Source organism: Sardina pilchardus, chromosome 4 (genome assembly GCF_963854185.1).
Source record: "Sardina pilchardus chromosome 4, fSarPil1.1, whole genome shotgun sequence".
NCBI classification, from domain to species: domain Eukaryota; kingdom Metazoa; phylum Chordata; class Actinopteri; order Clupeiformes; family Clupeidae; genus Sardina; species Sardina pilchardus.
This window is the reverse complement of record NC_084997.1, coordinates 12,348,821-12,363,525: the sequence shown is the minus strand read 5'-3', so window position 1 is coordinate 12,363,525 and position 14,705 is coordinate 12,348,821. Positions and strand designations below refer to the sequence as shown.

The 14,705-nt window shown below is 46.0% G+C and overlaps 2 protein-coding genes across 6 annotated transcripts in view; both read right to left on the bottom strand.

Annotated features, from left to right (window-relative positions):
• Window positions 1-1,382: 1,382 nt before the first annotated feature.
• Window positions 1,383-5,514, bottom strand: frzb (frizzled related protein). 2 transcript variants are annotated; one of them, XM_062534198.1, is made up of 7 exons: window positions 4,525-5,514; window positions 4,356-4,391; window positions 4,193-4,249; window positions 3,919-3,984; window positions 3,512-3,716; window positions 3,292-3,355; window positions 1,383-2,558 (listed from the first exon to the last, which is right to left on the bottom strand). In XM_062534198.1, exons 1-7 carry the CDS (start codon window positions 4,976-4,978, stop codon window positions 2,484-2,486), a joined length of 957 nt encoding a protein of 318 aa, XP_062390182.1. In that variant the 5' UTR covers window positions 4,979-5,514; the 3' UTR covers window positions 1,383-2,483. The 2 variants fall into 2 exon arrangements, with proteins under 2 accessions (XP_062390182.1, XP_062390183.1); XM_062534199.1 differs by lacking the exons at window positions 4,193-4,249; window positions 4,356-4,391 and having other exon boundaries at window positions 4,525-5,513.
• A 1,407-nt stretch (window positions 5,515-6,921) lies between these two features.
• nckap1 (NCK-associated protein 1) overlaps window positions 6,922-14,705 on the bottom strand; it is a 38,035-nt gene continuing 30,251 nt past the window's right edge. For all 4 annotated transcript variants that reach the window (XM_062534193.1, XM_062534194.1, XM_062534195.1 and 1 more), the window contains 8 exons: window positions 13,325-13,418; window positions 12,746-12,828; window positions 12,431-12,511; window positions 11,934-12,027; window positions 10,958-11,074; window positions 10,660-10,769; window positions 8,647-8,736; window positions 6,922-7,898 (listed from right to left, as the gene is read on the bottom strand). In XM_062534193.1, the coding sequence (XP_062390177.1) occupies window positions 7,782-7,898; window positions 8,647-8,736; window positions 10,660-10,769; window positions 10,958-11,074; window positions 11,934-12,027; window positions 12,431-12,511; window positions 12,746-12,828; window positions 13,325-13,418 (786 nt within the window). In that variant the 3' untranslated portion in view covers window positions 6,922-7,781. The remainder of the gene's footprint in view (window positions 7,899-8,646; window positions 8,737-10,659; window positions 10,770-10,957; window positions 11,075-11,933; window positions 12,028-12,430; window positions 12,512-12,745; window positions 12,829-13,324; window positions 13,419-14,705) is intronic.

Sequence of the window (14,705 nt, the reverse complement as noted above, 5' to 3'; positions counted from 1 at the left end):
GTAATGAGCATTAAGTGACCTGGAGCTCTCAGACCCTGACCGAGAGACACTGACTTAGGCTTAACGTTACGACCACAAGCGCTCTCTTATGGAAGTCATTAAATATGTTTTATGAAGTCAAGGCCCTGTTAAGGGGGCAGCCGTGAGGCTGATGCAAAACCAGATGCTGATTGAGCAGAGAGAGGTACCATGTCTTCTGCTGGCCCCAGAGGAAAGAGAGAGGAGGGATGAGGGAAGAGAGAGAGAGAAAGGGGGAGAGAGAGAGAGCGAGAGAGAAAGAGAGAGAGAGAGAGAGAGAGAGAGAGGGAGAGGGGAGGGAGATTTACATCTATACCGAGCTTGTTTGATGGCTCCCACATGGTGCATAATTTCAGTGAGTTTAAATGTGCGGGTGGCGAGACAGATTGATTGTGGAGGTGTTTTATTCAGCATGTCAGGTGGCTGTAAAACACCGCCCGTGCTCAGAGGGGCGGCGAAGACAGGCCCGGGCCGCAGGCAAATAAAACGTGGACGAGGCAGACCGCTCCGATTTTTATGTCATAATAAATATCCCATTTTGAGTCAATTCTGCCGTAAACTCCCTGATCCATGATGAAGTTTGTCCCTCGCTGCTCCCCGTCCCACAAGCCCCACTAACCCTCCTCCCCCCCCCCACACACACACACGCATCCATAAATTTGTTCCCCAAAGTCATTTCTCAGGCCATCTCTCACTTCTGATAGATGGAGAGCATAAAGCAGTGCTCAAAGTGATGGCTCATCACTGTGTGGTCCAATAAACTCAAAGGCGAATTAGATTTGCATGTTCGGAGATGCAGAGACAGCCCATAAATCCACGCTGAATTAGAGATGTGTGCAACACTCGAGCGTTATATAGCGTGAACTTTTCCAAGACCCAACCACCCCCCCCCTCCCCCCCTCCCCAGCTATACTCCCTCACTCTCTGTCCCTCCCTGCTGCAATCTCCCATTGGCATGGAGGGGGTCGAAATAGATACCAGTGTTTACACAGAGAAACCCTGCTTTAAGCTTGAACAGACACCACTCTGCATCAGGCCAGAGCTCTGGCTGAGAGCTATGAGAGGATAAACAGACTCATGCTCTCGCTGGGAGGAATGCTTTCAGAGAGCAAGCAAGAGAGAGAGAGAAAGAGAGAGACAGAAAGAGAGAGAGACGGAAAGAGAGAGAGATTTGGACAGAGGCCAGATTCACTCCACTTCTGTAACTGGCCTGGTCAGATAGCTGCACTGAACTCACTGACAAGCCACTGACGCTGTCCACTGACAGGACAAGACAAATCTGTCAAACGGGGCTCGTGGGCTGGAGCCACCGCAAAGGGCAGGCAGGCAGGCAGGCAGGCAGAGGGGGAATAACTGGCTCTTGACATGGTCCAGAAGTGTTTAATGGAGGATGAAAACTGGTTAACAAACAGCAATGGTTGATGCTTTTCCTGTAATATGTAGTGTATAGTTTATACGACCAGTCTGACAAAGTCCAGGCACATTGAAAAATGCAGATGCTCAAAAAGATGGCTGTCTGAACCATCTTTAGTGGAAATAAAAACAAACAAAATAAAAAAACTAAATGAAACAAAAAAACAGACACTAAAATTCAAAGAGCAGTTAATTAAAAAATGAACACATGAAAGAGAAACAAACAAAAATAAAATCAATCAAATCAGGGACATCTAACAACAGCACTACAGACATGGTATGCATTATAATGCTCCAATAAAATGAACATAATTTTTTAATGAGCTCCCCAACAACTTTTTTTTACCCGCCCCCCACTCTTTCCTTTCTTCCTTTCTTGATGGCATTCCCTACACAGCCTTGGATCATCCTGACACTTCTCCATGGCTTGCCAAAAGATGGTTCCACCCTTCGCCGCCTCGCTCCGCCTTTGAAGAGTCTTTTCCAATCCTCTGGAGGGGCCGAGAGAGCGAGCGAGAGAGACGCAGCTGCTGCGCCATTAAAAACGTGTTCGTCCCCCCTCTCTTTCAAAGTGTAAAAGCTGCAGCCGGAGCGCTGCGTAGCGTCACGCAAAGTACTTTGGCATCTCGAAAAAAAAGGCATCTGATTCCATCCCATTGTGTCGGTGCTAGATAAATATCCGTCCCTCTCGTTTTTTTTTCAAAAAGAAAAAAAAAAAAGCCTGCTCATTCCGTTTCATTTTGATCCGCAAAACAGCTCCCCTTTCCAGCAAACCTCACACACGGAGTCACTCCACAAGTATGCGGAGAGCACTGCTACATAAACCATTCACAATTGCAAAGGCAATGAGTCGTAAAAAAAAAAAGAATATAAAACAATATAATACAAAAAAGCGACAAACTAAAATAAACCTACTTTTTTTTTTTTTTTAGGGGTACAACTCATAAATGACAACAATGAAAAGAACATACAATAGTGCAATTTGTTTTTGTTCAGTTGTATGGAACACTTCTCCTCCCCTGTGGGTCTCTCCAGCTCAGGGCCTGCTTGGATCAGTGGCGGTTTCGTCTGGAGCTACTCCTGCCCGAGTTTCCTCTGGCCGTCTCACGGAGGACCTGGTCCCAACGCTGACAGGACGGACAGACCGAGAGAGAGAGAGAGATAGAGAGACAGAGAGATAGAGAGAGGAAAAGCGAGCAAGAATAACGGAAATATAATGAAAACAGCTCACTTCCACAAGATGTTAGTCATAGGAACATTTGCTGCATCACAAACTTGACTGCAAGACAGATGCGCAGAAAAGGAAAAAAAAAACCCTCAAAGTTGACCTTCCTTTTGGTTTTCACACGTTTTTTCCCCCCACAAAAGTGACATTTCACTGAACTGAACCAATTTCCTCTCTCCTCCGTCAATGGCATCCTGTTTCGCTCTGTGCTAAAGGTTATACTACTTAAACGGCAACCGAGCGTAAAGAGAGAAATCACGGTTAGGCCTCAAGTGTCCCACAGTAAGTAACCCTTGTGTAAATCTCCCGACTGTGGGAAACATTTCTACTCTTCAGTGATCTCGCCTTTCCAGCCATGTGTCAGAGGGGAGCACTGAGGAGAATTTCCTCTCTTGTGCACGCGTTCATGTTAATCAAACAAGGGTCATGGAAAAGCTGGCAAATACACGGGTATTACAAAAATTTAATATTTTAATTTCCAACACGATCATTGCGAGAGCGCTTTATCAGTATACCTGATTCAGTACACCTTGATTTTGTAACATTCCCTCAACCCACATAGGACACACTTCAGCCACCTCTGACCTTCATAATTAAAATGGGAATGTAGCTTCCGCCTTAAGATTTGACCTTACCTTTACTTTCCGCCCCATTTTGTCCTTCCACTTTTGTGCAATTGAACCTTCTATGAGCAGCAGCCTATACAAAAGAAAACAAAAATACACAAATTGGTCAATGGAAAATAAAACCAAATACAAAAAATAAAATGCTCTAAAATGTTGACATTTATTACAAAATGTATATTATACATATAAACAACCGGCAACCATCCAATCCAGTGGCAAGGCTGTTTACCTTGAGCGTTCTTCATTCTCATAGCCCATGATGATGTACTCCTCATTGGCTACAAGCTCAGGGCACAGACACCCAGAATTGTAGTGCAGGTTCACAACATCACGGGGAATGTTCACCAGCGATGACTTCAGGATGTCTTTGACCTCCACGACGGCACTCAGGTCATGGTGCCGAGTGCGGATCTCTTTGACTCTGGCACGGATAACTGTAAAGAGCATAATTCATTTTTAAATCACATCATTAATTTCACACTTAGAATGGGCCATTAATTCGTTTCTCATGCGCCTACAATTCACATCTCATAAATCTGACAGTTGTTTGTAAATCTTTTGATTTAATATCTTCTCATAGAAAATATGAAGTGTATAGAAATACTCTTCAGGAGTCAACATAGAGCACTTACTCACCATAATTGTAATTATTCTTCAGATAGGTTTTTAAACCAAGTCTGACAGTCTTGCACTTGCACCGATCTGAAATACAAATTGTACATCCACTATTAGTAAAAACCAGCCAGACCCCAGCCAGAGCAATTCACCACAGATCCCTGTGGCCGGCAGGTAAATGTCTACTCCATAATACATCACAGACCCCTGTGATGGACAGGTACAGTGAATGACTACAGTAAATGACTACTCCATAATAGATCACAGGCTGCTTTTAAAAAACTTAAAGACTCACCACCGGCCCCCTTACAGTTACCATTGTGAGAGTCCATTGGAAAGTCAGGATTTGATTCTAAATTAAAACAGGACTGGTGTTAGTCTCTAATTAGCAGTGCAGCGTGTTTATGTTTTAAAAGTCCCCTAAAGGGGACAAAAACTCTTCACATCAGAACTCTTACCATGGGAGCACTTGGAGGGGTCTTGGTATGGATTGTCTTAAAAATGAGCATAAAAATGTGTTTAAGGGGATATTAGGTATTTATTTAGCTCAGGTCTTTAACCTATAATAAACTAACATTAGGCTACTACTACCACTAATCTAGCTGATACTACACTTCAAATAATTACCTGGTCCTTCTGCTTTTACGATAGCCTCCGGAGATATGCAAACTCCTCGGTCATAGACTGGTAAATCCTCGCACGCCAGACTCTCCGGCCAGGTGTGGTTATATCTCTTCATGACGGGCTCGCAGCCGCACTTGGCTCTCTCGCACACCGACTTGCAGGGCTTGATCGGGTCGTGCTGGAAGTCTATCGTGCATATGGGCGCGTACATGGCGCACAGGAAGAAGAGTAGGTCCTGGCTGCACCCGGTGCCCAGCAAGCCCTCGAACTGCTCGATGGCCAGGACGGCGTTTGCCTGGGTGCTGTGGTGGAGATGGTTGGGCATTTTGGTCATGTTCCACGGCATGGACTTGCACATCGGGATGCGGATAGGCTCGCACGCCGCAGCTGTGGCGCGCGGGATCCTCACCAAGCAGGCCATCGCGAGGACACAAATGTACAGCTTTTGAGAAAACATCTTTCTTGGCGCGATAATCAGTTGTTAAGGATAGTTGGGATAGTTGAGCCTATTTATGTTGACAGCATAGATAGACTCCGCAAATGATTCAACCCAGCTTTTTTTTAAGAAAAAAAAGAAAAGAAAAAGAAAAAAAGCCTTGTGTGCACAGCCACAAAAAGTTTCTGAAACTGCCTATTTTGACATGTTGAGATTTGCGTCATTCACCTGGAGAAAATGGGTCATCTTTTCTCTTTCGCACACGAAAAAAAAGTCGATTCCTCCAGGAGAGCCTGATGCGGTAGACTTGATAGCTTGATCCTTACTCAGTGCGTGCATACTCCTTCATGGTTCTTGACTGTAGGTGGGCAGTGCTACTTTCTCCACGTATGCCCGTGCCCGATTCGGTGATTGCAAGCGCCTGCAGCTGTACCAATAGTTAAGTGACCTCACCGTGCAGGATCAGCTCCTTTTTAGCCTGGGATCTGCAGCCACTGCCCACCCTCTCTCACACACAGACACACACACGCACGCACAAACTTCACCGCGAGGGTCGAGGCAGGGATGAAGACCAGCAGGCTCTTATATGCAGCGACGAATGTATTTCGCTGACATTTTTGGAAAGGTGTCCATCGAGGTTTGTCATTACGCATTTGCGCGCAGACTTGCCTTTTCAGTAGAGTGGAAAACCGCTTGGCGAAACATGTTCCAAATAAGCCCGATCAATGTGCATCATCAGCCTTTTACGCGCCTCTCAATTCCAGGACCATCAGTTAGGAGGACTGCACTTGTTTGACTAGCACAAGAGATACATGCTAATTGTTGCAAACGTCTCTCCACCTGGTGGATACGGTTATAGCCAACAGATAAGAGGGTGGTCTAAAATCACCAAACCCAAGTCTTCGCAAACTGAAAGCAAAAGAGGGCATCAAGTTCGAAGTGTCAGTTAACTGACGGGTACAAATGAACATTTGGAGCTGGACTGCAGCAAGTTCTAGGCTCGTATTTTAAGTTTTTTTTCGCCCGGCAGTCGTTAATTCCCCATTAGCGTTCGTTTAAGAGGGGGATTAATATAAGGCACAACTCTGTAGCAACTCGCATGGGCGCTCAAGCTTTAAAGGTATACTATGCAGGATTGGCGATTTCATCGCCGGTTTCGCTTTCACTTTTCATTTTCGCTCGTTTTATGCTTGCATATTTCTCTGCAGAGCTTCCCCTACAGCTTTAGCGTGGATATTTGACAAAACTCCTCAATCGGTCAGTCTGCCGTGCCTTTTCATGAGACTTTACATGACACTTCCTGGAGTAGAGCATGGGTGCGTGCCCGATGTCTCCTGAAGTTGCAAGTGTGGTTTTACCGCTACAGACCACTAGAGCGGCCAAAAAAAACACCGTTCGACCGGTAATGACCCATTTAATCATATATAACAGTATGGAACGAATTGATTAACTGAAAAACGTTGCATAGTATACCTTTAAATACGGTTTAAATCCGCTCCTCTTGTAAATGCGAAGGAGAACACAGATTTAAACAGGATCCGAATCTGATCATAGAGACTCGTGATTAATCGTGCCAGCCATCATGGTAATTTTGTTATCCTACGCAACCAGTGCGGTAACACGGTTGATGTATCCATGTGTGACAGGGTACTTCACTGGAATTCCGTTGCAGGTGTTCCTCCATCGCTAAGTGGCGTTCAAGAGATGACTTGTATTTCACATTCAGTGTGTGGCCGCCCTCTCCCCACAAATGTCTCCTGACATGGTGATTTCTTGGACTAAGATATAGTGCAGACCTCATGTGAACACAGCTGAGCGAGTTTAATCTAATAAGAGAATGTCAGAACGGATAACTTCAGAGAACGATCACAGCTGGTGTTGCCAGTCTACGCGAATTGCATTTGGCTTTCAAATGGTGTCTCATTTCACGGTACAGGACTTCAACTCCAGACGGAACTCGTTAATGCATATGACCTGATGTTTATTCATGTTATGGAAGATACACGGTCATTTCCAAAAATTCAAAACATATAAAACTGGTTAGGGGAGAACAACTGATAAACATTCAATAAATATGTACGAATGTTTATTATACCGCATAGACAGGTACACTGGAGTGGTAATGCCGATTTGGCATTATGAGTTAGTTAAAAAATTATACTATGCTTTGTACAAACAACACTATTGGTTGTTCTTTTTTTAATAACATGTAGTTAACCACAGTTCTGCTGTTTCAAACCAAATGAGATGCTATTATTTCAATATTTTGGCAAATAATTCAAAGGAACTCAAAGTGTAAAAATAAAATGCAAATTCACAGAAAGAAAAGCACGCAGTAACCCACACAGATTAAATCTAGAACGACATCTAAAAGAATCACTGTGTATCATAGAGGCATCTGTCATTAAACAAGCATTTTTTTAGCATGATGTAGATTACTTATGATTTCACCCCCAGCCCATCCCAAACACACACACAGATACAGATTTCATATTTCCATCATTTCCATGTCAAATTGAGAAACAAAAATGCGCAAAAACTCTCTTTTTTTTAGTAGTGCGACTAGTCCCTGACAACCAAACTTGTTTACCTTCAATGTTCAATAAACAGGTTGTTTATACAATAATGTTATTTTTTTTTGTTCGTGTTGGTGTTTTTTTTTTTTTCTTTATGAAAGGTCTGATCCCACAAAAAGCCTTAAGACTATAAGGTTAAAAGACGACTACACGGGTCTATGGAATGGGAGCCACGTTGCATTGCCCGCTCGACATGCCAAGGGTGCACCAGGCGGGGGGAGAAGAAGAGGAGAGGAGGGGAGGGGGTCTTATGCAGAGGCAGACACTGACTGCTTATAGACAGCGTGGTATGCGTTTCGAAGCAGGACGTAAGGGAAGCATGATTCCAACAGATCCATGGTGAGGAATGGAGATTCTTGCACAATCTAGAAAACAAACACACACACAGGCCGCAGAACAAACGCACACACACACACACACACACACACACACACACAACCACAAAACAGTGTGAGAGCAGAGAACAACAGTTTTTCCAAAGAGCAATTTGAGAGAGCTTCGCTTAGCCCGTGCCATTAAAAGCTGAACTATTGCTGCCGCAGCCAGCCCTGGCGGCGCGGCGAGGAAGGCATGTGTCCTGTGCGAGATAAAGAGGGCTCTTCCTTTCCATTACGGAGCGCCGCACTCACAGCTCGGACTGCACTGGATTACTCTTCAAAGACGCCCCAAAAAAATCCCACAGACAAATCCCCGCACACAGGCTCCCCAGAGTACAGATACGCATGACTGCATACGCACAAGTCCAATGCTGATCGCATCTTGCATCAGGACCCCCACCCCACCCCGCACCCTTTTTCCTTTTGCATGGGTCTAGACAGACTTTTGACTGTCAGAAAACAGAATATGAACTTCGGACCACATAAAGTCACCACAGTGAGGAAACTTTCCGAGAAGACGTCTTTTTGTCTTTGTTGCTCGAAACTACAGAGCACAGGTCAGATTTTCATATTTTCCTTCACAACAGTTGTGAAATATCGTATTAGAAATGCACATAAAGCAAAGGCAATCATGTTTCTTCTATGGACTGAGGTGGCGTGAAAGAGAAAGGGAGTGAGAACAGAGAAAGCTTGGGAGAGGAAATGCCTAAGTGTCCTGCCTGCTGCGTTGACTCACCATATCAAGGAGCAAGTACACCGATTCCCTGTTCCTCGTCGTGGTCTTATCGGTCTCTTGGCCGATCTTCAACAGGCTGGAGGAGGCCAACTGTGAGGGAGGGGAGGGGGGGAAACAGCAACACCACGTCAACGAGACGTTTCCGTGCGCACACACACACACACACACAGACACACAGACACACACACACACACACACAGACACACACACACGAGCAATAAAAGTGTTGTGGTTTGACCACTGAAGCATTAATTAAATTAAAGTCCTCCTGTGCCAGTGGTCATGGAAAGATAGGTGAGTTATGGCTCCTCGGCCTCCTTGTCCCACACCTGCTTAGCTAATCCAGGCCTGGTCACTCGGGGAAACAGCTACTGCACAATTGACTGCAATTCAGTCATGAAATGCTCTTCACAGAGGTTCCCAGGCTTGTACAAAGCAAGTTGTTCCTCCCTACTTGCCTACTGGCGATAGCAGCAGCATGGCGCAGGGTTCTGTTCCGTGCTCACAATTCGGTGGCCATCTTAGCTCAACATAGGAAGTGTTCACTCACATAAATGGGAAAATATATGAAGTCTGACAGATTGATCTCAGGTTTGGATGCTTGCCACACTTAGACACAAAAAACAATTCACTATAGGCTTCAGTCAGTAGAGACAACCATCTCTACACACTGCTCCTGGCAAAGAAATAAAATGTTCACTGGAATTAAAGAATGGCTTGTAATCCTTCACTTTACTATTCTATTTTATGAGCATAAGTCAAGCTTCCCAAAGGTTAGCGGAAATAGCTCCTTTTGATATCGCCCAGACATCATTATAGGACCACTGGCGATAATCACTAGCTGATGGGGCTTGGGGTGTCTGAATAGGGGAAACAGCTGAAGCACAATCCACAGCCCCGTTCTGAATGGGGGACCCTCTTCTGTATCCACTAAGGATCTAAGGGCCTGTCCAAACGAAAACCGTGAAAAAAATCTTAAATCAAAACGCAGGAATTTTGCACCGTTTTGGCCTTTCGTCCACACCACAACAGTGTTTTAGTAGCTCTGAAACACACTTGTACAAATACGGATTTCAGAGTCGAAACTTCTTCAAAACACCACTCTGGCATTGCTGTGTAGATAGGTAAAAAACACAACTTTTCGAAAACTGTTTGATATCAGTCTCCTGGCCTAAATCACCTGAGAGTGGTTTCATCCACTACAAAACATTTGTAGATAGGTCCCTCAGTACCCACAACCTTTGCCAATATTTGTTAAAGGCTAAGGGTGTCACAAGTTCAGTGGTTCAGTAAGAATGGCAAGGGCACTAAATGGCCCCTAATGGCGCTCTCATTTCCCCCCTAAAAGAGCAGCCAAATCAGGCCCCGCAGACAGTGCTCTGAACAGGGCCCAAGATCTGGTCCTGTCGATGAGGGATGGTGAGGGTCAGGCCTCCATCACACGACTTCACATGAACACACACACAGCAGCTTGGCCAGTAAGCACATAATGCAGCTGATCTTTGACTGTAAAAGCCGAGTGTGCAGAAGAGTAGTCGCGCTTGATTTGTTGTAGTGCCTTTTTCTTTTCCTAACAAAATGATTTATGGGCAAATGATGTGCTTCGGGGCAGCTGTTAAAAGACGATTCTCTTAGAGACCAAGAGAGACCAAAACAGACCACAACTCCAAGGGCCGGTCTGTCTATGTTTGTCTGTCCATCTGAGATTGACATGCCCCTTACGGTTCTCCCTTTTGAGGACAAATATTTGCGTTTTACACAAATAACCACACAAATAAATTGTGAGGGCTTCCCACGCCACAACGGGGCAAAGTCACAGGGCTCGAGTGACAGCACATGAAACGGCAGTTTATTGTGATGCAAATATGATTTATTAATGCGAAGAAAATGACACAAACTAATGTTGTTTCGGAGAGCAAGGGAGTGTGTGTGTGTGTGTGTGTGTGTGTGTGTGTGTGTGTGCGAGAGAGAGAGGGAGAGATTGAGAGAGACAGCAAGAGAGAAAGAACTTACAGCAAGGAATTCTTTGAGTCGGTCCTCAATGCTCCCCTTGTGAATGGTGAAGAGGGCAGCAGCTATTTGGTTGATGGCCTTAGCCAGACAGTGAATGTTGTTGCAGTGACCTACAGGACCACAATGAGACGGTGGAAGACATCTTAAGTAAACAGTAACCATGTGGCTATAATCCACCATGTACGTACGTATACCATGTGTTCACACATATTCATATTTATGAAGTGTACATGTATTATTAGTATACTACACAGGCTACACAAAGGTCAAATAAGCATGAGGGCCTGACGGTGAATACCTTCGATGGCAGGGCTGTACTGGGACATGACATTGCTGGCCAGGGTAGGCAAAGAGACGGCCACGAACACCATGAGCAGGCAGGCGATCTTGTACTCCTCCTCTGGACTTATGTTCTCTGTGATGGACGAGACAACAGCGACGGCGACTTGGTGAGTTGCACGGGCACAGCTTAGCGTTCATTACTTTGACATGACACGGAGCTCAAGCAAAACAATAATAATTAAAAACAAAACACAACTAGCCGAGACATTGTTGGGCTTGCGGTGCGCGAACAGCCAAGAAAAACGGTAGCACAGCCCAACAATTAAGTCGTATTTGTGTTAACAGACCCCGACACTGGGAAGAGTGATTCAATTAAGCCCCGCGCTGGAGTCTCTGCGCTGTTTTGACAGCAAACAGTCGAACGTTATCGTGAGGACGTAAGAGAAATATGTGTTTGGGCCAAGAGCCCGTCCGCCCCCGAGCCCTTTGATGGTGTCCAAGCAGTGTAATGATGTTTTCTCTTCGGAGCGAGATGGAGCCAAGATACGGCGGAGAGACCCAAGTGGACACCGCAGTGTGGGAAACGGCGAAGAGGAGTTGACATTGCGCCGCTCCTACATAAACATATCTGTCTGCCGAGGCTGTTTAAGTAGCAAATTCCGACTGGCGTTTTGATAAGTTCAGCTGGAGTTTTGATTCATTTAGGTTTTGATTTAGTCATAGCCCAAGTATGAGTCACACAGAAAAACAGAGGCCCAAACTCCAGCAGAGAGAAAACTCATCTATCCTCACTGGCTGTCCAGATGAGCGCTTTTTAAAGTGTAATTCGTTGGATAATCTACCACTGGTATTTGCTACTTGTTTACTGGATCAATCAAAGATAGATCAACATCTAACGACATTACGAAAGCACATGTTCTGTGTTGCTCCTTCAAGCTCTGGAGAAAATACAATGGGGTTATGGGGATGGGCTGCGGGTGTCTGGGCCTTACCCGATTTCTGAGAGGAGAGTGCCACCACCAGAGCAGGGTCAATCTCACAGGGCAAGCCTGCTGCGGACGAGAGCTCGTACACGTTCATGGCCACCTGGAAGGCAAGAGGAGAGGAGAGTGAGAGAGCGGAGATGAGGAGAGAAAGGAGAAACGAGAAAAGACAAAACGAGATGAGGGACAAAGAGATTGGAGAGTAAAGGAAAGAAGAAGAGGAGAGAGAGAGAGAGAGAGAAAAAGAAAGAAAGAAAGAAAGAAAGACAAAGAGAGAGAGGGGTGGGTGTGGGAACGGTGGGAAAGAGGTGAACACAGTTCCAAGTCATTTCCTCGTGCCACCAGCCATGTCACCCCCCCACACACACACATATACACACACACAAACGCACACGAACACACACACACACACACACACACACACACACACACACACACACACACACACACGCACACGCACACACACGCACGCATCGGGAGGGAGGCCAGAACCAGAAGTCTCCTACCTTCATGTCCGTCTCTCGGGGAATGTGGTCCTTGAAGTCTTCTACTGAGCTCACCAGGAAAGGAATGTGACAGGACAGCACCTGGGAGAGAGCGAGAGCGAGAGAGTGTGTGTGAGAAAAGGCTGAGCTCACAACATCCAACGCTCGCCTCGAGAATGACGCCATGCTATACAAACACTTCATTTAAACGGCCAAAAATGGTAAGAGAGGGGAAAAAAAAGATTATCTGTGAACGAGAAAATGAAAGAGCGATGAAGTCATGTGACACTAAGGTGTCGGGTGATCGTGCGGAGGTGAGGCGAGGGGTAAACGTACGTCTCGGAGAGCCTCCTGTGCCAGCGAGCGGAATGAGAGGATGACTCCAATGATGGTCATTCGTTTCAGGACGCTGTCGACCGCTGGAGAAGGAGCCAAAGACAGACCAACAGATAGAGAGAGAGAGAGAGAGAGAGAGAGAGGGGAAGAAAGAGAGAGAGAGAAAGCGAGAGAAAAGTCACGCTTACATAATCTCATAACCTTGTGGGTGAGCTGACTGTTCCTTGTCCTCTGACAAACCTCTCGAATGACCGCTAACTTGATGGCGGTCATTCGCTTGTTTGCTTTTCAGAGGCAGCAGGTTTTTAACAGCAACCGCAAGCGTTCCCCCAACCCCCAAACTCCCCTACCCCCCACCCCCCACCCCCATCCCCGGACCCTCCATCTCCTCCCAAACCTCCCCTGGCAGGAGCACCAGAGGAGAGCGACGTGTGCGTTTTTCTCCTGGCCATCAAAGCAGGACTGAAACTCTTCCAAACAACTGCTTCGAGAGCAACGTTGCCAGGGGTGGCGAGAAGGGGGAGTTGGTGGGGGTTGAGACCCGAAAAAGGAGCGCCGACAGGCTGGCGCGGTACCCACATGTGAGCTTCTTGAACAGGGCGGCCATCTGCTCTGGCTTGTCGAAGCTGGTCCTCATCTGGGTCAGCACCTCCACGTTCTCCACCACCAGTTTCTGTTCGGGGGAAAGAGTGGAGTCAGTCATGGAGCTACAGTGGGTCCAAAGCCGTGCTACCCCCAACGTTTCCATGTCTTTCAACCACACACAAACACACACACACACACACACATACACACACACACGACCACCAGATGTTCCCATTATTCTGCACTTAAAAAAAAAAGGGGAAAAAAGTCAATTAATGCTGTGCAATTGCAAGTTTGACGTCTTGACAATAAGGGGGGCTTGTTTCAGGAGGCTCCGAAACCACAGAGTGGATGGTATGTGTGTGATGCTTTGAGGGGAAACATGTTCCACGTTAAGCCATCTGATGAACATGACAAAGTGTGGACTTTGCATCGATTTTTTTTTTTTTTTTTTTTTTTTTAAAGAAAGAAAAGAAAAAAAATCATGTTTCAGGCCACAGCTGATTGTGAGTCAGATATGGAGACTTTATTTTCTCACTCAAATTGCTTTCAGATGGGGGTGAGCAGCTTCGCATGCTGGAGCATCACCCGCTGAAGCCAAGAGCTGTTTCTCACACACTTTCAACTCCTACGCCCCAGGGGGGGGACGAAGAAACTATTAGAACTGCGCAGGACTATTTCAAACACCTTCATAATCCTCTATCAAAAGCTTGCTATGGTCTACGGCTGATCGTGTGTTAAGGCCGACCTTCATCAGCACATGGCCTTTACTGGAATCGTGGTATGAGCCTACCTCAACAAATACCGCAGTCTCTTTCTCCATCACCAGAGAAACAAGCTCTTGGGCCCAGCAGGGGGCCTTGCCATTTCGCAATCTCCGTCCTTCAGCCACGAATTACATTAATTTACAGTACGCTGTGGGCGGGAAGAGAGCGAGAGCGAGAGAGAGAGAGAGAAACGCCATCTCCTGTCTCGGTCCGTTCCATCATACTAAATTAGAGAGCACGGTCCAAACCCAGTTACCAGTAAGTGCCTCACACGGGCCCTGGGAATCACCTCATTAAGAAGTAATACGCAAAAAAAAACTTAAAAAAAAAAAACTTTACAAAAAAAAATAAAACAAAACAAAAGATTCCAGCATAATTGCTCTCAGGCCGTTTCCCGGCTAACAGTGTGTTACTGGAAGCTTCCCACCGCTCCGGCCTGCCAGCAGTCCGAGCCAGGCGAGTGCGTGCGCCTCGTGACCCTTCGGCAATGACCTTTTGACCTTTAACACTCATATTCCGGTAGGGTCAGCACAGAGGTGTTGTTAAATGTGAGGCTTCAGTTTCTGAGGGAAGAGCTGCGTGCTTCTGTAAATGTACAGAATGGCCAC